Source organism: Chaetodon trifascialis, chromosome 15, assembly GCF_039877785.1.
Source record: "Chaetodon trifascialis isolate fChaTrf1 chromosome 15, fChaTrf1.hap1, whole genome shotgun sequence".
NCBI lineage: Eukaryota > Metazoa > Chordata > Actinopteri > Chaetodontiformes > Chaetodontidae > Chaetodon > Chaetodon trifascialis.
In genome coordinates, this window is record NC_092070.1 from 21107819 (window position 1) to 21128684 (window position 20866).

At 44.2% G+C, this 20866-nt stretch overlaps 2 protein-coding genes across 2 annotated transcripts; one reads left to right on the forward strand and one right to left on the reverse strand.

Annotated features, from left to right (window-relative positions):
• Positions 1-1923: 1923 nt before the first annotated feature.
• Positions 1924-3421, reverse strand: rprml (reprimo-like). Its single transcript, XM_070981560.1, has one exon. It carries the CDS (start codon positions 2970-2972, stop codon positions 2637-2639), a length of 336 nt encoding a protein of 111 aa, XP_070837661.1. The 5' UTR covers positions 2973-3421; the 3' UTR covers positions 1924-2636.
• Positions 3422-9228: 5807 nt separating this feature from the next.
• itgb3a (integrin beta 3a) lies at positions 9229-20376 on the forward strand. Its single transcript, XM_070980922.1, has 15 exons — positions 9229-9417; positions 10517-10602; positions 10952-11156; positions 11392-11644; positions 11757-11919; positions 12052-12213; positions 12310-12405; positions 12516-12605; positions 12730-12864; positions 12944-13373; positions 16620-16842; positions 17311-17411; positions 17625-17744; positions 18085-18251; positions 18544-20376. Exons 1-15 carry the CDS (start codon positions 9351-9353, stop codon positions 18607-18609), a joined length of 2364 nt encoding a protein of 787 aa, XP_070837023.1. The 5' UTR covers positions 9229-9350; the 3' UTR covers positions 18610-20376.
• The last annotated feature ends 490 nt before the right edge of the window (positions 20377-20866 follow it).

The window sequence follows — 20866 nt, forward strand, 5'->3', positions numbered from 1 at the left end:
TGCTAGAAACTTTGGGCCCCATGATATCAGCAAAACAACACACATCTACACATCTGCCACATTCCAGGGCCTCTGTCAGTGGGCCCCCCGAATTATTCAGCCCCCCACCCACCACCGCCACCACCACCATCTGCAGCCCCGCTTTCTCAGCACAGTGTCTAAATTTGCATATGAGGCAATGCCTGCCTATCCAATAAGTTTCAGTGTAACAAGTTAATAACCGAACAATTAACTCTAAAAATAGCATGCATGCTTCCTTGTGCCCAATAAACACTATCTGGTGCTTTGGAACACTACCAGAACAAATGCATTTATTTTTTATTATAGGCTTTGGAAGAAAAATAGGCTTATACAGGCCTATTATACATGTTCTTAAAAGCAGTTCTCTTCACCAGAATGACTGCATATACTGCAGGAGATAATTTAGCCTGACCTCTTGACCTCCTCCCCATAAAATCTGATATACGCTGTTTGTATTCAACTGAAATCACAGACTTACTCTTTAAACAAGTGCTTAAAGCATCCCCCTTCAAATAACTTATGATATTCAGGCTTTAAATATTCATTTATGGAAGTGTGAATAATCATTTATGCTTTTATTTTTGTCATGCTCCGGAAAATTTAAAGCAAAAGCAATGCACTTGTTGGGCAGTAGATGTTCCTATGTCAGCATATTTCATGTTTTAAGTATTTTTCATACGCACACATGCTATGCAGTACAACGTGTTGTACCTGAGATAGACGGTAGAGTTGTTCCCAGTCGTTAAAGTCTAATTATCAAATAAGTTTTATTTATTCATGCTGTTTTTGTGAGATACTCTTGGTTGAGGTCAGAATTTGCTGGTCTGTTGCACATCAGTGTCCAATGTGTGCACGGTGAATGGGCACATGTGTGGATGCATGGGTGTGTTTGTAAGGATTCATCTACCCCAGCTCTCCTAACAAGTACTGAAATAATAATGAGAACATTGGTTGCTCCTGAGTGGGGCACATGAGAGGGAAGGAGGAGGGGGTGCAGACCAAAATAGAGAAGAAATAGAAGTGAAATTGAACCAAAAGGCTGAGCTCGATACAATGGAAACCTAATATCAGACACCTACAGTGAAACGGTCTGTGGGTTTTCTGTCTGTCTGGAAGGGAAATTGTGACGTTTATTTTTCTGAGAGAGGAAACAGGTGTGTGTGTGATGTGCAAACACTCAGTCCAGGAAGAGCAATGATATCTTAAAGCACAATGACAGCTGGATGTCCCTGCATGTCCTCTTCGTGTGAAATCCCTCTAAAGCTGCACCGAGCCTCCGTCACCGTTAGCTTCTTCACATTTATACTCTCTTTTACACACTTTCTGAACATGACCCTCTCTGGCTGCCATACTTAAACTCTTAAGGAGCAGTGGGAGCTACTGGAGAGTTAAGTAGTCAGGGTGAGTCTGAATGTTTCTTGATGGCAGCTGGTCACTCTTCAGAGATTAAATGCTGTGAAGCCTATATGAGCTCAGCCTGCTGTCTGCAAGATGGATCACACAGCCTGGCCTCTCATCGCCTCTCTCCTACTGCTTCAAAATGTTTATCTGAACTTTAACATCATAAAACGATGCAAAATATACTTTTCTGTGTACTTTTGTCAGCATGAATACAAAACTGTGTTATTAAATTAATAAGTGCACATACCATAGCGTGTTAATGTGTTCACCGAATGGTTGCATCTTGTGCATTAGTAAAGAAGATTATATGTGGAGGGAGATATGGATCACGTTATTTCAGAGATTGGTATTATTCAGTTCTCAGCTGAAAGATGATGGAAGAAAAATATATGTGCAAGTATATTTTTCTGAAAATTAATCTATAAAAAACTAAATACGCAGCACTTGTTAAATGATTTGCATGATGTTAATTAACAGATGACAAAACTTAATATGGACATTTCAGTGTTTTAATTGCATGCTGCAATTTCAAGTTTCCTTTTTTTTTCTGGTACAAAATAATTCATGCAGCATCAGTGATTTCAAAAGTGCAAAACGGGTCCAAAAATCACTTTACAGATCAATTAGCGAGCATGCCAACAGGAATCACTCCATAAAGCTGTGACGGAGTTCGTTGAAAAACGTGCAAGATTTCAGTATTTTTATTCATATTTACCAAACAAGACCAAGAAAAATTTGTATAGAGAATATCCACATTTCCACCACGTCCACATACACTGGCAGAGGTGGAACTATAAGAATTCACAATCATGCTTTTGGAAAACATTCACTGACATTTCAAAGTTACAAAAAGAAAGAAGAAAGAAAAGAAGAAAAGAAACAAGAAAAAATGAGGTAACAGCTTGTAAACATTTTCGTCACTTTGTTCAATTTGGCAACATTAAATTCACTCCAAAGATTCAACAGATCGGCCCACGTGTAAACAATTGCCCGTGTTTTACGCACAAACTTTACGCACAAACATTGGTCGTAGGACTACTTTCCTGTAGTCATGTGTCGGAAGGAAATGTGTTTTTGCATATCTTTCCTCACTAGGACACACAGAGAGAGCGTCTCTACATGCAGATGCTGATCTTGACCTGCGTTAGGAAACGCGTACCGGATCCTCATACCGGATCTCCGCTCCAGCTCTCCACAGTGCCATGTCTAGCTCTCTAGCTGAGCCCGATCATGACCGTCTCCACGTCTTTGGAGGGTCTCCTGTCCTTCACCAGGAAGTTAATCATGCTCTCGGATTTGATCATCAAGTTGCACCCAAGAAAAAATATACCAAACACGACGGTGAGCGACAACACGCACAGCACCGCGATTTGCACCACACGCATGACGAAGAGCTTGCGCTCGTCCTGCACCAGCACCAGGGACCCTCCGCCGTCGCCGGTCACCACGTTGTCTGTGCCATTGCCGGAGTATGTGGCCAGAGTCCCAGCGAAGGTCTGACTCCCGTTGAACAGCGCGCCCTGGGTCACGTCGAAAAAGGAGACGTTCATGTTTCCTTGCGGGTTATCGGCAAACAGACACGCGACTCCACTTGGCAGGCACACAGTCTCACCACAAAATCAGGTCCACAAACAACAGTTTGCGTCATGTGACTGTTAAGACAAAAATAAAGGGAATGAAACAAAAAGCAACGCGCTCGTTAAAGTCCAGATCTACAGGTAAACATCGAGTTCGTGCGTAATGACCACATCCACATCACCGGACTGCTGCTGCAGCCAAAGAGCGTCGCATCTGGTGCAGCCAAAGTAAGTTTCTTCAACTCAAATTCCACGTTTTTATGACTTTAATGGAGTCTTCTTAGACAGTGCGCAAGGTGCGAAACGTGTTTCCCGTCGGTGTAATAAGAGACAGTCCCTTTGCGCCTTTGCTCGCCTGCGAGCGCTTCTTTTGTGCCAAGTCTCTGGCGCGTTTTAAAGTGATGATGAGTTCCCCGTGGACCACACCACCACTCCTCACCAGGGGAGGTAGTCAGATGGGCTCAGATAATACGCTGCTCCTCCGATGTACAAAAAAGGCAAATAAAGAAAGAAAGAGAGAGAAAAAGATCAATTTGAACCACTTTTAATGTGACATTTCGTCTGCTTATTACTTTTATCTGACATTTGCGAATAACTTCTACTGGAGTAAAGTTAGATCTGTCTGATAAAAATTTAACATGGAATGGGATATGAAATTAATATTATGCTCTCCCAGATTTCTTTTTCTATTTGCCTTGAAGCAAAATGTTTCTTAAAAACCTGTTCAACGAGTGAATGCATTTCAAACAAGAGGTTCTTCCTGTTGGTCTCTCAATTCAAGACCATCAGTTTTGAAGAATGAGTGACGATAATGACTCATAAACACGGATATTTTGAAGTGTGCACTTCTGAAACCAGCATAAATCCTCACCAGCGTTGATTCATGCATACATTTTGAAGGCTTGAAAATCATTTAAAACCAGATCTGTATCTTAAGGGCCTTGGCAGAGAGACCAATGGGCACAGCCAGCTATAACTTCGAAATGAAGACATAAATTAGTGAACTATGATTGAACATTGGCTAATATTGGCTCCCCTGCTTTGGCTGTGCCTGCTGTTTCCCTTCCTTGGCAGCAGCTGAACTGAAACCCCTGAAGTGCAGATAGCTCTGTGCGTTCACTGGAAAGCATTATTCAAATATCACTTTGTCTTTCAAGTGTTGTGTGCAACTAGTGCAGCTGCCTGGGACGCCAGCTTGCTGAGGTGGAGGTGAAAGTCCAGCAACCTGATCCGTAAAGAACTGAGCATGTTTGTGCGCAAATATAACATTTGCTGCATTAAATGAAAATTGAAGTTTGAAATCAGTATTGATTCTTATTACAATAATAGAGTATTCTTCAATCTGTACGGAGCCAAAGTTATTCTTTCTCTTTACTCACCTCCTTCTGCATCCATAATGTGAGGTTTCATTTTATGAGGTCAATACTGTATTGACAGGCTGCAAAAAAATCCATAGTGCCACAATATTTGAGTTACTTTTTATTTTATTTTTGGTTTAATAGTATGCCAAGTGTTATCTCTCTTACCAATAATTAAGACTTTAAAGAAACAGCAATGAGTTTTGGGTTAATTGCTCAGAAACTCCCTCTCTTTAAGGTCAGCAGTTAATTAGTCCTACTGTCTTTCTACCTATAATCTAAAATAACTTTAGTGATTTTCTTATTTCCATTCATGCACAGAACTGTCAAGTTTGGAAGATTCTCTTTTTTTCCTGATGAATATAAGTAGATATTTATTAATACATTTAGGAAAATACCTGTGTAGATTTTTAAGGAGGCTTAAAGGAGACTTCTTGGCTGACTGTGTACCAATTTAATATTTATTATCGAATCACATCCCTGTAACTGCCCCAAACTGCTAATATAATTATATTGTGTATAAAAAGACTCAAATGTTCTTTACAAGAGACGGCAGAGAAGCAGTCCGTCCTGTTTTTTAAAAATACCTGCCGATGATGTGAAATGGAAGATTTGGAGTGATGAACTTCAACAGGTTAATAAATAACTGTCTGAAACATTTTGAAACAACTCCTCGGGTCTTGTCTGCCGAGCCCGTCAAATTAATCTGCTGTTTGTCTAAAAACAAAGGCCGTGAAATTCAATTTGGGATGCTCCTGATGTCTGGGTAAGCAGCTTTCAGCCGCCGAGTGACAAGCGTGTGTACAAACAACGATTAGCCCCATCCGCAAATACCTTTCATAAGCCTGGAGGTGGTTTACTTTCTGATAATTTATTAATGGCTGATAACAGAAGAACAAGGAGTATTTTATGTGTACAATAAGTTCAAACAATCTCATTAGCCGTTGGATTTGGTTGCTGCAAATTAATTGGCAGCATGTAAATCAGGGCTGCGCAATTTGATTCTGTTCTATTATTCATTGCAGTGTGATTATGGAAAGTGCTGCAGCCTGTACTTACACTTCATCTCTCTGTCAATATGTAAATCCTCCACTACAGCTGAGACATAACAATGCCTCTTTGAGGCTTTCAGCTGCAAAAACTTCAAAGAATTTACAAATGAGAAGAAAGTTTTTCCCGAGTCAAGGAGGAGGACACTTCAATGGACGCGTTGCCCTTCTGAAGCAATTATCACATTTTTTCTTTATGTCACTATTTAATGTCTTTCAAGAAGTTTTGCCCTCTGAAAGCTTCAGGAGCTGAAGAACCTGTTGCTGATTTATCGCTTCGCTCTTTGGAGCATCAGATTGAGGGTTTGCTGTGAGTGCTGCAGACTTCACTGACGCACCGGTCGCAGGCAGAGACATGTTTGTAACTAGTGGTTATTGTTAGTATGACTGCATATGATGATATATTCATATGAGGATGCATATAGACATGAATGTGTGTCTGACTTGTTCCTAAGCAACAGTAGACCTGTGAGCCCAGTGACAGATGGTTGGTGAAGTTATTTTGGTTTAGAGGAGAAGGAGAGGGAGGGAGCCATGAGGTGCCTGGACGGAGGGGGGGGGGGACGTTTCCACTTAACATGAGGGAATTGGCAGCCTAGCAACACAAACTAAGTGAAGACATCCCTAGCAACAAGGAGGTGGTGTTTGACCCCACCCACCTCGCCTCTCCTCCTTACCCCTACATCGTTTTTCTTTTGTGGTGCTGCCACAGGGCCTGACATGACTCAGGACTCAGGGTGGACACGCCCGAGCCCCTCCGCCCCAGAGGGAGCAGCCTCCCCTTTCTTCTATCGACAGAGTCCTCCTATGATGCTCCTTTATTAGCTGATCAAAGCACACGCAGGGCTACGAGGAAGCCGTCGCCGCCGCCACCACCTCCCTGTGTGTGCTGGAGAGTGAGTGTGTGCGCAATTAAATGCCAGCAAACACTACGGTGAGTAGAGTATGCATTAAAAAGTGGGTTTGGGGGATTAAATATGAAGAGACCAGGTACCACAAAACCCAGGGAAGGCGTTTGAGGTCATGTTTTGATCTTACAGGGTTTGCCACCTTTGGGACTCTTAATCACGCAGAGGTAAATACAGTCATTAATTACACTCTGATACAGATTGCAGCGACGCAGCGCTACAGCAGATTGGTGCCCCACATCAACCCCACACTAAGCAACCATCAGTCACTGAAGTTATTTTAAGGAGATAATGACTTCATTGCTTTGATTTGCAGGGGGATATTAGACAGTGTGTGTCTGTGTGTGTTCTTAGGGCACCTACTGCAGCCTGAGTGTGTTTGAATGTCTGGTGAGAATCTGTTTGTTTGAGAAGCAGATAGCAGATTTCATGAATCTAATTGAAGAAATCCCTGCTCTGTCTCTCCAGTGCAGACATCTCATGCACTCCACCAGCCGCTACCCATTAACCTCATTTCCATTTAGACATCTCCACACCTCAGTAATGCAGGCTACCATGATACTTCTGTCTGTCTGTTGCGTCCCTTCATTTGCCACACTCAGCCAGTTTGTCTTCTTTGTTCCTTCGGCGTCTTTCTTTCCAGCTGCCTCTCTCACATTTACCAGCAGGCTGCATTAGACTTCCCACAGTTGCGAAGTCTGGACGCAAAAACACAAGAACAGAAACGCCATCGTGCACTCTTTCCTCTCATATGTCCTCGTTTAGTCCTTTATTTATTTTCACTTCCTCCACATATAAGCTGCCGTCCTGCGAGAGGGAAATGTAAGCTGCAGATCCAGAGGGACCAAAGGAGGCGGAGGCAGATCAGATAGCAAAGCATCACAACACAAATACACATTGTCCCTTGTCAGCCACTCCAGGTCACATTTCATAAGCCGGTCAGCCATTCACCTGAGAAAAACTCATATCCCCCCACTTGACCCTCCCTCTCGCCAGCTAAGCGAGCGGAGCAGGAAAGGCTAAGCCTGTTGTAGTTAACCAAACACTGATTTGTCTGAAAGCGATCGCATTTTTTGATATTGGCTCTCTGTGACGGCGTTCTCAGACTCAGTGAGAAGCTTAAAGGGCCTCAGATAGATCTGTAACACAGGTCAGGACCCTGTCATCCTCCTCTAGCCCCCCCCCTCCTTTCCTCTTGTTCAGTCTTAATTGGCTGCCATCTGACCCAGTCTCTGGCTTTTTACTAAGGACAACGAGCGCTGTGCTCTTCCCAAAATACCATTCATATGTGGGGGAGGTCGCCTCAGAAGGCTTTGCTGCCAATAGATCCAAATCAGTCAATAGTGGAGATGGGGTTTGATTGCCCACAGTGTATTACCTGCACCATCCGCCCACACTGAGAGCTTAATGCCAGCAGAACAGTTGACTATTATAGCTTTTCTACTTATTTCTCTATTTCTGTCATTTCGTCTAGCGGCAATTCTTGGACACGGGTGGCAGTAACTTAGCAACCAGGCGAAGAATAAGAGCAGGGCACATGGATAAAGATTCAATAAATGGACAAGTGCAGAGATAAGAAGCATTGTCTGCTTCTACAAACCCGCCGCACACCGCCACCACACGCCCCCCAAAATTCATTTCTGGAGGGCAATCTTTTATCCCATATTCTGCCTCATTTTCTTTTTATTTCCTTTTTTCTTGTTTGAGAAGTTGGCAGATGCCCGCATGCTCCATCGTTCGGTGGAATGGGAAGAGGCTTTCAGCGGCTGGCACTTATCAGATTCATACATTTAGAGAGGAAGGGTTTCACAGCAATAGCTTGTGGCAAAGTCAGTCCTTCCTGACCCTAAGAGAATAAGAAATGCCGGCTGATTGCCATCACCTGGATGAACTCTGTATTCTTTTACATATTTTCCCACTAGGGGTCCTTCTGTCACATGTTGCTGGCTCAAGTCTTTCAGGCGACTCATTCGTTTTGAGGCCAGGGATCTAAATGGATATTCAGGGCAGGGGTTCCACTTTTACTTTACATTAAGTGCACATTTCCTGCAGCTCATGCATGGACTTAAATGCTGAACTTCAGCACATTATATCAGGTTAACATGCAAAGGGTTTTATGTTACTGTATAAGCTATTTTTTTATTCTTCATTAAATAATGCCTGTGTGTAGTGAGAGGAGCACGACATCAATAAGCAGCTAATCACATGTATGCAGGTGTCCAAAATGCTGCTTATCTCCTATATGACCATTAAACCAACTTCAATTTTTCTTCCACTGCTGGTCCACTTCTATACTTATTCTAACCATATTTGAGCTTTTAAGAGGTTTGTGCTTATAAATAACCAAATAATATACTTGAATGCCCTTTAGTGTTGATGGGTGCTATTTTTTCCACCGTGCTACAAAGCTGTTCTTGGCTGGAAAAAGGTGAGAATGTGTTAATGCGGTGCTATAAATGGTCGAATGACCCTGCAGGAGATAAAGAAAAATAACGATTTATTTGTTTATTAATTTATATACTATAATTAAGTTTTTTTTTTATATTGTGACAAGGTGCGCAAAAGTTTCAGTTTGTTTGCCTAAAACACATTAATTTCTTGCAAACCAATGCCAAAATGGTGAACTGCCAAGTTGTTCGCATCGTGTCCTTTAAGAGTTACAGGTGAAACACACTGCTGGCTTGTTTTAAGATTCAGATCTCTTCAGGTTACTTGTCCGCCTGAACTGATCTGACTGTCAGTTTCCAGGACTTTAAATGAGCTGTCACTGACTCCAGCTCCTGCCTGCTGAGTTTCCCCTCAGCTGATCAAAATGTTACTGAAGAAGAAACGAGTGTCAGCATGTCGTAAACGTAGCCGTTCCCTGACACATCACACATCAGCAGGATGGAGAGTTTGGTGAATAAGCCAAAGCCGTATGACCCAACGTGCGTTCAGTCAAGTCACGAATGAGGAAAGGCGTTCAAGTTTGGAAGTGAAGCAGTCCGCGCGCAGCTCACACGTCTCACGAGGAGCCGGCTCCGTCCCTCTGCAGCCATGGGAGCCTTTTCACCGCGCCTGATGCTTCTGTTTCTCCTCTTATCGTCGGCATCAAACGTTGTCGGTAAGGTGATTTTTATTCACTTTGAAAAGTTTCACCTGCTCGGGCGATGTTTCCACCCGGCTTGCGGGGCATCTTTGAAGGTACGAACAGTTTAGGTGCTGATGATCACACTTATTCATCGCAATGCCCTCAAACGGAAAACAGAATAATTCACTCTTAGCTGACTCTAATGGAGCGATTAGGGTGTAGTTGGTTGGAGTTTTGCTGCTCCGCCGGAGCTTTCGCCGCCTTTCCTTATAAGGGAGTGAAAAGAGTCGGGGTGTGTTTCACTAGAGATGACCGGGGGTCCTCCACAGGCTCCCCGGGCCCCCTCAGCCTCATCATCAGCTTCAATATCAGCAAACAATGCAGAGTGTTTAATCTCTGGCTTTACTTTTCCTCAGTAAACTCAAAAACTCACTAAAACACTGTGACATACTTTTCTGCAAAGTCTGCACCATCTGAAGAGCCTCACACTGCGTGCTGCGTTCAACTGCTCCATCAGATGTGCGTATTGACTGTAGGTCTACTTCAGAAGCCTTCCATTACTTCTTCAAGAGTCAAATGAAATCTTTTTCTATATATTCTGTCAGATTGCTTTTTTCTTTCCTCACATTTGACACTTCTCACGGAGGTAAGTTGACGTCGGTGACTGTGCGTCTGTGTGTAACACTGGTGAGCCACCACACCCAGAGCACAGGCCATGCAAGATAACAAATATGGGAAAATTACTATCAGAAAGCATGATGAGGATTAGCATTGTTACTGTTATGGGCAAACTGCACGGGAACGCGATCAAGTGCTTAAATATTTGCACATCAGGTTTCTCTTGTGAAAGACTCCGGCGGCTATTCTGAAACTATGTCAAAACATAGCAACACATGGAAAGACACAAACAACACACATACAGCATATGTGCAGCGCTGAGCTCTGTATACAGAGCTTAATGCTCCACACTGTCATTGCACCTGCATTACTTCATCATCGGTTTGTGGAGAGCTGCATGGCACAATTGATTCATTTCTTTTTCACGTGCGGTCAGCAGTAAGATCTATCTGTGCCACTTCTTCAGTGAGGAAATCTGTTTTGTGTTCCACTTCTGTCTTTGTGGTTATCACAGATTCCAACATCTGCACGTCACAAGGAGTCACCACTTGTCAGCAGTGCCTGGCCGTTCACCCGAGCTGTGCGTGGTGCTCTCAGGAGGTAAAAACACCATATACATACACAAAGTGTCTGCTCGCGCCTCCCATTAATTACTCAATGTAGCAAGTCAGAACAGAAGCCCTGTTTCCCAACTGCATTCTTCCTGTTGTCTTTCTCTGATGGTTATTCTCAACACGCAACAGTGTAACACTGAAGCCTCCGATTAGATGAGATTAAAATAAGAGGAAAACTTGTTGGCCTCTGGGCTCCCATACTTGGGAGATACCTGAGCCTGCCATTGGATGGAAAATCAGCATCATCTCCTAAATTCAAACCTGACAATCCCTTTCTTTGACTGGTTTTATCTTTCATCACTGAGTGCCTAACAGATCGGATGTGGTTGTTCCAGGAGTTGGGGAAGGGGGGATCCAGCGTGTCCCGCTGTGACCTGAAGGAAAATCTGCTGAATGTGGGGTGCAGTGACGCGGCTGTGGAGTTTCCCTCCAGCACCCTGACTATTACTGAGGACGAGCCGCTTAGCGATAGGGCCTCAGGGACCGCCGACGATGTCACTCAGATAAAGCCTCAGAAACTCCATATGGTACTCAGACCAGGTACTTTTACACTCAACCAGACATCACGCACTGGTACCCCAAAGAGAACAGACACCAAGGACCATTACTGTTGTACATGCAGTGATAGCCACTCCAGATCTGGTTGCACATCTTGAGCATGATTTCTAGATTTTATTGTTATTTAATATGTAATCTTTTTAACTTTTTAACTCGATCTAATTCAGTCTACAATGCACCTGTCCCTCTCTGCGGCCCTCCACTCTTTCCCTCCCAGGTGATACCAAGCAGTTCACCGTGTCAGTCAAACAGGTGGAGGATTACCCCGTGGACCTCTACTATCTGATGGATCTCTCCTTTTCAATGAAGGATGACTTGGCTCGCCTTGTCACCCTGGGCAACGAGCTCGCCACCACCATGGGCCGCACCACAAGCAACCTGCGCATGGGCTTCGGAGCCTTCGTGGACAAGACCACGTCCCCTTACATGTACACCTACCCTCCGGAGGCAGTGGCAAACCCCTGCTTTGGGTAGGTGGAGACTTTATAATCTCCTAAAAAGGTCCATCCAGCTGTGTTTAACAACTTAAAATTAATTTTCTCCCTCGCTGATTTCCTCTCCCACATTCGTCTGTTCATACAGAATTAGTCAAAATTGCCAGGCTCAGTTCGGGTTCAAGCATGTGCTGTCACTGACGGAGAAGGTAGCTCGCTTCACCGAGGAGGTGAGGAAACAGCAGGTGTCTAGAAACAGAGATGCTCCAGAGGGTGGATTTGATGCTATCATGCAGGCTGTGGTGTGCAAGGTACGAAAATGTACTTACACACAGACACACACACACACACACACATGCTCGCCGATTTGCAAAACTGAGTGCGTCCACGCACACGGATTAGTCTTTCCTTTGCTTATTTAACTCTGTGTCCATCACCTTTAGGAGAGGATTGGCTGGCGGGCGGATGCCTCACACCTCTTGGTATTCACCACCGACGCCAAAACTCACATCGCTCTGGATGGACGTATAGCTGGAATTGTGCAGCCCAATGATGGACAATGTCACCTTGACGATAGCAACATTTACAACAAATCTACCGTCCTGGTAAAGCCAGAAATTTAAGTACACGAGTCATTCCCTGTGGTTTGGTTGGACAAAATCTGCTTCCATTAAAAACAATTTACTTCCTGTGTCTTCCAGGACTATCCCTCGCTGGCGCTCATGACGGAGAAAATGTCTGAAAACAATATAAATTTAGTTTTTGCCGTCACCAGCTATGTGTTGCCGCTCTACAAGGTAAACCAACTGCACTGGTTGTGCCAGCGCATGAATTTTTTTAAGTTCCTCATATAAAAGACAAACAAACAAATCTGGGTCGTCATCTTGCTGCCATGTCTGTCTTCCAGGAGTACAGTCAGCTCATTCCAGGCACAACTGTGGGAACGCTGTCCGATGACTCTGGGAATGTTATTCAGCTGATTGAGGAGGCGTATGCGGTAAGGGACTTCTAAATTTAGGACAATAAGCCGAACATGCAAATGTCGTAATCTGTTTCATCTGTAAAAAAAAGTGACCCAGTTTAACTTATGAACCTCCGATAAATAACCTCATGTCGAGCAGAGAATCCGCTCTAAAGTGGAGCTGGAGCTCCTGGGAGTCCCAGACGAGTTGAATCTCTCCTTCAATGCCACCTGCACAAATGGAGAAGTCATCCCTGGAGTGAAGTCCTGCTCTGGCCTCAAGATTGGAGACACAGTACGTATCAGTTGAGGTGCTGATGTGCACACCTGGTATCCAAACGCACAGATTGTCACGGACATTTCACCCTCTTCAGGTGTCATTCAGCGTGGAGGCTCAGTTGCGTGGCTGCCCCAAAGAGAAGAGCCGCACTTTTACCATCAAACCTCGAGGCTTCAGGGATTCGCTGGAGGTCACGGTCGACTTCGCCTGTGGCTGCGACTGTGAAGCGAAGGCTGAAGCCAACAGCTCCGTCTGCAGCAACGGCAACGGGACCTACGAGTGCGGCGTGTGCCAGTGTCACCCGGGTCGCCTGGGCCCGCGATGCGAGTGTTCAGTGGAGGACTACAGTCCGTCTGATGATGCCAACTGCATCCCGAAGCCCGGGAGCCCGATCTGCAGCGGGAGAGGCGACTGTTTGTGCGGACAGTGCTCCTGCCATGCGAATGAGTTCGGTCAGGTGTGGGGCAAATACTGCGAATGTGACGACTTCAACTGCTTGCGCTTCAAAGGGGCGCTGTGTTCTGGTGAGTGCGTGTTTTTGATTGGTGCGAGTTCTCTCTGAAGTATGACATCTTGCTATGAAACAGGCGCTCCTGATGCACAACACACCAATCATCCTCAGGGTCAAACCACACACTCACGTGAATTAAGTGCAATCTTCATTACTGTGAGCACCACAAACTAAACACCGTTTACCTCAGCTGATTCAGATGGTGGCAGAAGTCTCAAAACTCCCTGCGTGGCTAGATTGTTACCTTTTTTTTAAATTTGGGTGAATCATTAGCAGGAAAGATATAGTTGCCCTTCCCTTCCTTTTCCCAGCACCGATGCATCGTCTGTCATCGCTGGAACATGGTTGTTTCCAGTCACTTTCCGTCTGTAAACACCTCAGTCGGTTTACATAGCGCTCTGATACTTAGCTTGACAAATCAAGAATTCACAGCCTTCTCAAAACCCAGCTCCATTTATTAGTCTTTAGTCTCTAAATCTTTGCTTGCTTGTAAAGGACGTGTAAATAACTGCATGATGTAGCTGCTAGACATAAACAGGAATGCTTACAAATGACCGGTCCTCTGTCGGGCCTGTAAACTTGGCGTGTGTACTGTTTGAGTGGTGGTCTTAGCGCTCACAGCAGCGCAGCATGATGCGCTATCACTCCCTTTTACAAGTCTGCACAGTTCAGTGCACAGTTACTCAATCACTGTGATAAAACTTTAATAGCCTTTGTCATTGGGTAATTTCATGTAACAGCAGTTTGGGCCTGTGCCTGTAGGGAGGGGGGCTGAGCAATAGCAGAAATATGAAACTGCTCTCTCATTGTTATGTACATTAAGTCGAGCAAATGTTATCTATGCATGCTAAATCTGATTCAAATGGAACTAAGAGAGCTCAGGTTTTCTCCACCTTTTTGGGCCACGACTCAGCCTGTGAGCCTAGTGTGTTTTCTGGAGTTTGACCAGCTCATATCTTCCCTAAAAAGACTCTGATTTCTGAGCTGCAGACCTTGCACACCTCTGTTCTCGTCTTACTGCAGTCGTCGTACATTAATCCTTGAATCCAGATGTTAGTATTTTAGGACTGGCCCCCTCCACGTCAGCTGCCTCGTGTGTTGGCCTCTGCTGGTCTGCCATGTCTCAGTAGGTCGCCTGGTTTGCTATCATGTTTCAAAAACAAATGTAACTTCTAAATATATAGAAAAATGCATGTATTTGATTTAAACAAGTCTTTTCGAGTCACCTGTCTCAAGTCTAAGTCAAGTCATGTGACTCGAGACTCAAGCTCTCCACCTCTGGTTCTAACTAGCAGATGTTAGCATGCTGATGTTAACAAGGTAAACATGCATGGATGGCCTCATAGTTTTATAATCCAAGACTAAACAAAACATACTCTGGGCCCCCTGCGGGTGCACCGAGACCTAAGAAGAACATGGAGGGTCATGAGTGAAATATCAGGCTGAAATTTACATCAACAGGGAGGAGTTTAGAATCATTTCTCAAGGAGGATGTTTTTCTGACACCCACTCAGCAACCCACCAAACCCACACACCTACACGCATTAAGCCATAACTGGTGTAAGACAGTCCACAGAGCTCAACTCGGGACCGCTAAGTTTCTGTCCCAACAGAGCCGTGACGTTACTGTCTTTAAAGAGTCAGCGTCCCTCGGCCCCAGCTCAATTGGAGCTGCCGCGACCCAGGGCTCCGCACAGCTCTGCGTCTGTGCTATTCCCTGTGGCTCTGCATTTCTTCCTCTGCCGAGAGGCTGTGGGATCGGTGCAGGACCAGGAAGCAGGACTCAACAAGCACAGCTCCAGGGCCCAAAAATATGAGGGAAGAGAGAACAGGAAAGTTTGCATTCCTCTGCTGGCGATTTGCCCGACGTCTGTTTTCACCAGCTCTACCCCCACTGCACTCGATTCCGTTCCCTCTCTTCTTCTAACAGCGTAATGTTCTGTTTCAAGTGCTCTGCCTTTCCCCCTGTGTTTGTCCTTTTATCATGGTCATGTTGACCTTCTGGAAAGCCCAGACATGTGATTAATGGGGCAGAATTACTGTGTAGTCTCACAGAGAGAGTGGGATGATGTAAACTCCCTTTTATGTGTGTGAATCAACTTTACAGCTAATAAGAAGAAGGCCACTGCACCACACTGCAAAAAGTACCCATTCTTACAATGATAATGTCATCTTTTGGCAAAAGGTATCACAGATTTTCCTTCTTTTCAAAGTTTTTTTTTGTTAACTTGTTGACAAAGTAAGAAAGATCAGTCAGTGATTGCATTGCTAAGCCTTATACGTGACTCTATTAGCCATTAACAAGTGACAGCACCGGCAGTGACAGCATCTGATCACATCACAGCTATAAACACAATCTAAAACTGAAGCCGTGGTAGACAGGGCGAAGTCTGGGGAATTGTTTTCTCAAGTTTACAACAGCGGATGATTTGTTTTGAGCTTTGGAATTAGGGACCCTTGGACCCTCTGTGATATTTCATGACCAGTCCCTCCCCCAGTCTGACCCAGCTGGGCTGTGACTCATTCACTTGGCTCTTAGTCATCCAGTGCCAAATCCTGTTTGCTTTCCTGCTAAGAATGATGCGGTCTCTGGGGCTCTGCCTTTGTTTCTGAGGTAGCTTATTGTGCTGATGTGAGGTGTCTCTCTGTAATCCAGGGAGAAAAGCTCGCCTCCGGATTCTGTCGGTGAACGGTTACATCACTGTAACCCTGTTCCTAGAATGACCGGGCTTCTAAACTTCAGCAGAGTCTGAGGAAGTGCATCTGTAGTGCCCATGAGGAGATGGAGAATCATTAGTGCATACTTTCCCAGGACATTTCCTGCCTTTGTCCGAGTAGGGATGATTAAGAGATATGCGTAACGTCTCTTTCTGAGTAAGATTAGATTGAAGAGCAATTAGCTACCAAGTTATTGTGTGACTCGCATTGTTTTAAAGAGGTTTGTCATGTGAGCAGACAAACAGAGCAGCAAAAGCTCACTTGTACATGACCCACTCCAAATGGCTTTTTCTTTTTAAATAAACCACTTAATCCATCAATTATCATTAAAAAACACTCTCATTTTAAAAGTATTAGGTAAATAAGCATTACACATTACACCTAATATTAGTAATAACCTGGTTGCAGAATCTACAAACACATCCACAAGCATCCGACAGTTTTAAATAAATCTACAGGTTTGTTTTCGCCCTGATGTGAAATGAAAGAATATTTTGAAGGACTGTGACCGCATCTACCTCCTCATACTTGATTCTTTCAGATCACGGGAAGTGTAGCTGTGGGTTCTGCCAGTGCGACGCTGGCTGGCAAGGAGAAAACTGCAACTGCTCCACACGCACAGACACCTGCATGTCCAGCATCGGCCTGCTGTGCAGCGGCCGGGGGAACTGCGAGTGTGGGGTCTGTCAGTGCACTCAGCCCGGCGCCTACGGAGCTACCTGCGAGAAATGCCCCACCTGTCCCGATTCCTGCACCATTAAAAAGTGAGCTCCTGACTTTTGATTCTTCAGAGAGGAAATTTTACGGCACATTGGTCAGTATCTGCTGAGTGCCGACCACTTAACTAGTCACCTGACCAAACTGCAGAGGCCCCGAGCAGGGAAAACAGTCTTTGGCAAAGAATTTGAGGCTAAGTTGGCCGGCTGCACTCTGCAGTGCAAACATCGTTCCATCATAACATTCCCACATTCCAGGATGATAACAACTGGATAACTGCTCCCACACATTTCAAACAAACTCAGGTGTGGTTTCATGCACAGCTGAGAACGGTCAAAGCCACAGCAGTCAGCAGATATCCACCCTTCACAGGTTCATCTTAATGGAGCTGTGCTGTGAGGGGCTTCTAATACTTTATCCACCCTTTGCATATCACATTAAGCCATGCACTGCTATCAAACAGCATTAATGGTAAACACACTGTACTGGATAAAGGTGTGGGACTCTGTTTGCAGGCATTGCGTTGAGTGTCAGCACTTCAAGAGAGGACAGTACGCTGAAGACAACAGCTGCAATAGAATCTGCAAAGATGAAATTAAAGTAGTGGATGAACTGGGTGAGAACTCATCCATCTTTAACCTCCTTACTGCATACTTTGATTTTAACCTGTCATGATGTTGTTCACTGTTGTTTTCCTGCTGCCGATCATGAGCAAAATGTCCCTGAAAGCAGCATTGATACATGCATTGTGATCCAACAGTATGCACTTATAAACAGGATGATATATTGCTTCTTAAAATCACTTCTTCTTGCCATCTTTATCCCACAGGCTTCCACGATAGCAACGCAGTGAACTGCTCATACAAAGATGAGAACGACTGCGTGGAGCACTTCCAGTATTACGAGGATGAAAGTGGCAAATCCATTCTGTTTGTGGTGAAAGAGCCAGGTACTGTGAGAGTTTGTGTGCTTGTATGAGTGCATGTATTTAAACTGCCAGAGCACTGAGCATTATAATTGAGGTACATTATTAGGTCGGCCTGTTTCTGGCAGGTTACAGCCGCAGGGGAACAGAGCATCCAGTGATGTGTTCTTTGGAAAAGAACACATCATCGTTCATCAACCACAGCCAGATACATAGAGATGATGTGCTGAATCACTGAGCAGCGGCGTGTCTGACACTGGACTGCACTGGTTGCTTAACTTCATACCTCCTAACAAACATCATGGAACACTGGAGATGAGCTCTTTCCCTCTCTCTGCCCCCTTCCCTGTCTCTCGTCTCTCAGAGTGTCCTGAAGGTGCAGACATCTTGGTGGTGCTCTTGGCGGTGGCCGGAGCCATTCTGCTACTGGGCCTTGTCGGCCTGCTCATCTGGAAGCTGCTGGTCACCATCCACGACCGCAGAGAGTTCGCCAAGTTTGAGGAGGAGAGAGCAAAGGCCAAATGGGATACGGTGAGAAATAATTAGAATTAAAGCATTTACAGCGTTTCATTGAGGGATCAATGGAGTGCTTCAATTGCAAAATGAACAATCACACACATGGGGAAGTCAAGACACCACACAAGACAACACAAAACAGGAACCTTCAAAATAAAACAGAAACTGACAGACTGAACCCAGACTACGACGTGACAGCAGGACATGGCTGCCGCCCTCGCAAGGGGAAGTCTAAACTGTCCTTCAAAATTCGGATATCAAGTGAGAGACTGACTTAAACAGCTTTATCTCTGTTTTCATTTCGCAGGCTAACAATCCTTTGTACAAAGGAGCCACCTCCACCTTCACCAACGTAGCGTACCGAGGCAACTAACGAATGAATGCATCGAGGAAAACTCAGGGGTCAGCGACAGAGGTGGAATGTAGAAGCAGAGAAATGAGTGAGAAGAAGATCCTTTACACTGTCTAGCGACCGGCCACTGTAGCTGAGAAGCAGTTACTGCTGTCAACAACACGATGTAATAACTGTACATATTGTAAAAATCCCCGTTAATGTTTCCTGCTTTTAGGCACTATGTCATGTCTGTGGAGTTCTCCAAGCACAACGCCGATTCCAAAATAGTTCAGACACTGTGATCACTTACTATACTATACTTATACTCAACTGAAAACAGTCTAAAGACTCATCAGCTTCATTGGTTTTTGTAAATAATGCCCCCAAAACACCTGTTTGGATCATTCCACAGGTAAACAGGCTCACTGGTAACAGGTGATAGCATCATGATTGGGTGTGAAAGGGGCATCATGGAAAGGCTCAGTCGATCACAAGCGAGGATGGAGCGAGGTTCACCACTTTGTTGCATTGTACATTACATGCAATCAGACATGAGTTCATTAACATAAACAGCTTTACTGTCAGTTTACAGTAAGAGGAACTCTTTCACTTTCACTCTTCCCCCATTACAATATTTATTGTTTTTTAGTATTACTCTTCTGCTCACATTTTAAAATAGAATAATGAATCACCAGGACCTGATTGTATTAAGTTGGTATAGAAATGAACATTAATGGACAGTGTCTTCCACCATGTTTGATGTATTATTTACACTAAAGCTTTGTCTTTTGAAAGCTCTTTCAGAGTGCAGCTGCAGCCTGTTTTAAAGAAAAGAGCAAACGAATCACAGCAAAGCTGATCAGTATACGTGAAATGCGTGCTGTGGAATTTTGATAAATTATGAAAAGATGCTTGAAGGGTTTTCATGTACATAATTCCCTTTCTTCAAACGCAGACATGTTTGTGGTAATGGTTTTGACGTGAACCCGGCGCTCTGTGTGGTTACAGTTAACTGTAAAAAGGAGGAAAAGCCTGAACTGCAGCCTCTGGGCTGACTTTGTTTACACTGATGTTCGTGGTCTGTGTGGTTTTTGAAATGCATATCAGCAACGTTAACTTTACACCTGCTTTGACTGATTTCTTGCTCCTTGCATTATCACCTGTTTTTGTGTTCGTTGGACATTTTTATTGTTTGTTCTGTTTGTAAAATTGTATGAAAAACTTGTGACCTCTCCTGCCACTGCTGTTGGATTAATTTCAATTTTCTACTGACCTGCACTGTGTTACACTGACATGCCAGATTTTTTTATTTGTGTACGACATATGAGCAGAATTTATTGCACATCTGTTATGGAGAGAACACATGAACTTGCTCTTCCTGTTTTGTAACCTCTATATGGGAGAAATGAGTGCAATGTGAGGTGCGTTGTGGTTGTGCAGCTCTGATCCTCTCTCAGGACACGGCCTGCAAGCTCATTGCATAAATGTATGTTTTTATGCACGGTTTTAAAGACGCTTGGGGTTTCACTGTAGGCTGTTACACAGAGGGAATGCATAAAGATAAATCATACCTGACTTCACCAATTTTTGTGTGAGGTTTGACATTTGGGCTCCTTTTAAGCTGGTTTTACTCTTTATTAAGGTCAGACTTGCGAAAGCTGGACAAGTTATTTGAGAGTCAGATCCACGGCAATAAGTTGTTTAAATCTTTCTGTATTCACTCTGTGCATCAGTGGCTGGCGTCACATGTTGGATGAACATTATAATAAATATCACTGATGCCTTCTCTGCGTGATTTCAGTGAGAAGCCGAGTTTTTTTTTTTGTGCCTCTCAGCTTTGTTCAGACAAAGACATGAGTTATTAAACAAACTTGGAGAAAAGCTCTGAAAATATCTTTATGTAAATACTGAAAATCATTAAAGCGGAGGAAGAAGTATATTTTGCAGAAATGTAGGTCTCCTTTGATTCATAAATTTCATGAAGTGTCATATTAAAGAAACAATCCAGACCTTACATCCAATTCAAACAAGTTCATTAGGATGTAGGTGCTTGACAAATACTAAAAAATTCAGTGTCAGGATGACCACAACTATATTAAGTTGTTTCCTGTTGAAACAACGCAATATACCTCTGTCACCACATCCTGCTCACACCAGCCTAATGGTCCTGTTAGTGTGCACTGCATCAGTTTGTTGGCACAGTACTGTCATGTAAACATGTAACATGTCTGATCGCTGGTGTGCAGCAGCTCTGCCTCCTTCTGCAGAACATCCTCGTGCATTATTATTCCAACCA

Coding starts and splice junctions, on each gene's coding strand:
- rprml (XM_070981560.1), bottom strand. CDS start 2,972: ATGAACGTCTCCTTTTTCGACGTGACCCAGGGCGCGCTGTTCAACGGG.
- itgb3a (XM_070980922.1), top strand. CDS start 9,351: ATGGGAGCCTTTTCACCGCGCCTGATGCTTCTGTTTCTCCTCTTATCG. Junction 9,418..10,516: donor GTCGGCATCAAACGTTGTCG/GTAAGGTGATTT, acceptor TGGTTATCACAG/ATTCCAACATCTGCACGTCA. Junction 12,865..12,943: donor GCCTCAAGATTGGAGACACA/GTACGTATCAGT, acceptor CACCCTCTTCAG/GTGTCATTCAGCGTGGAGGC.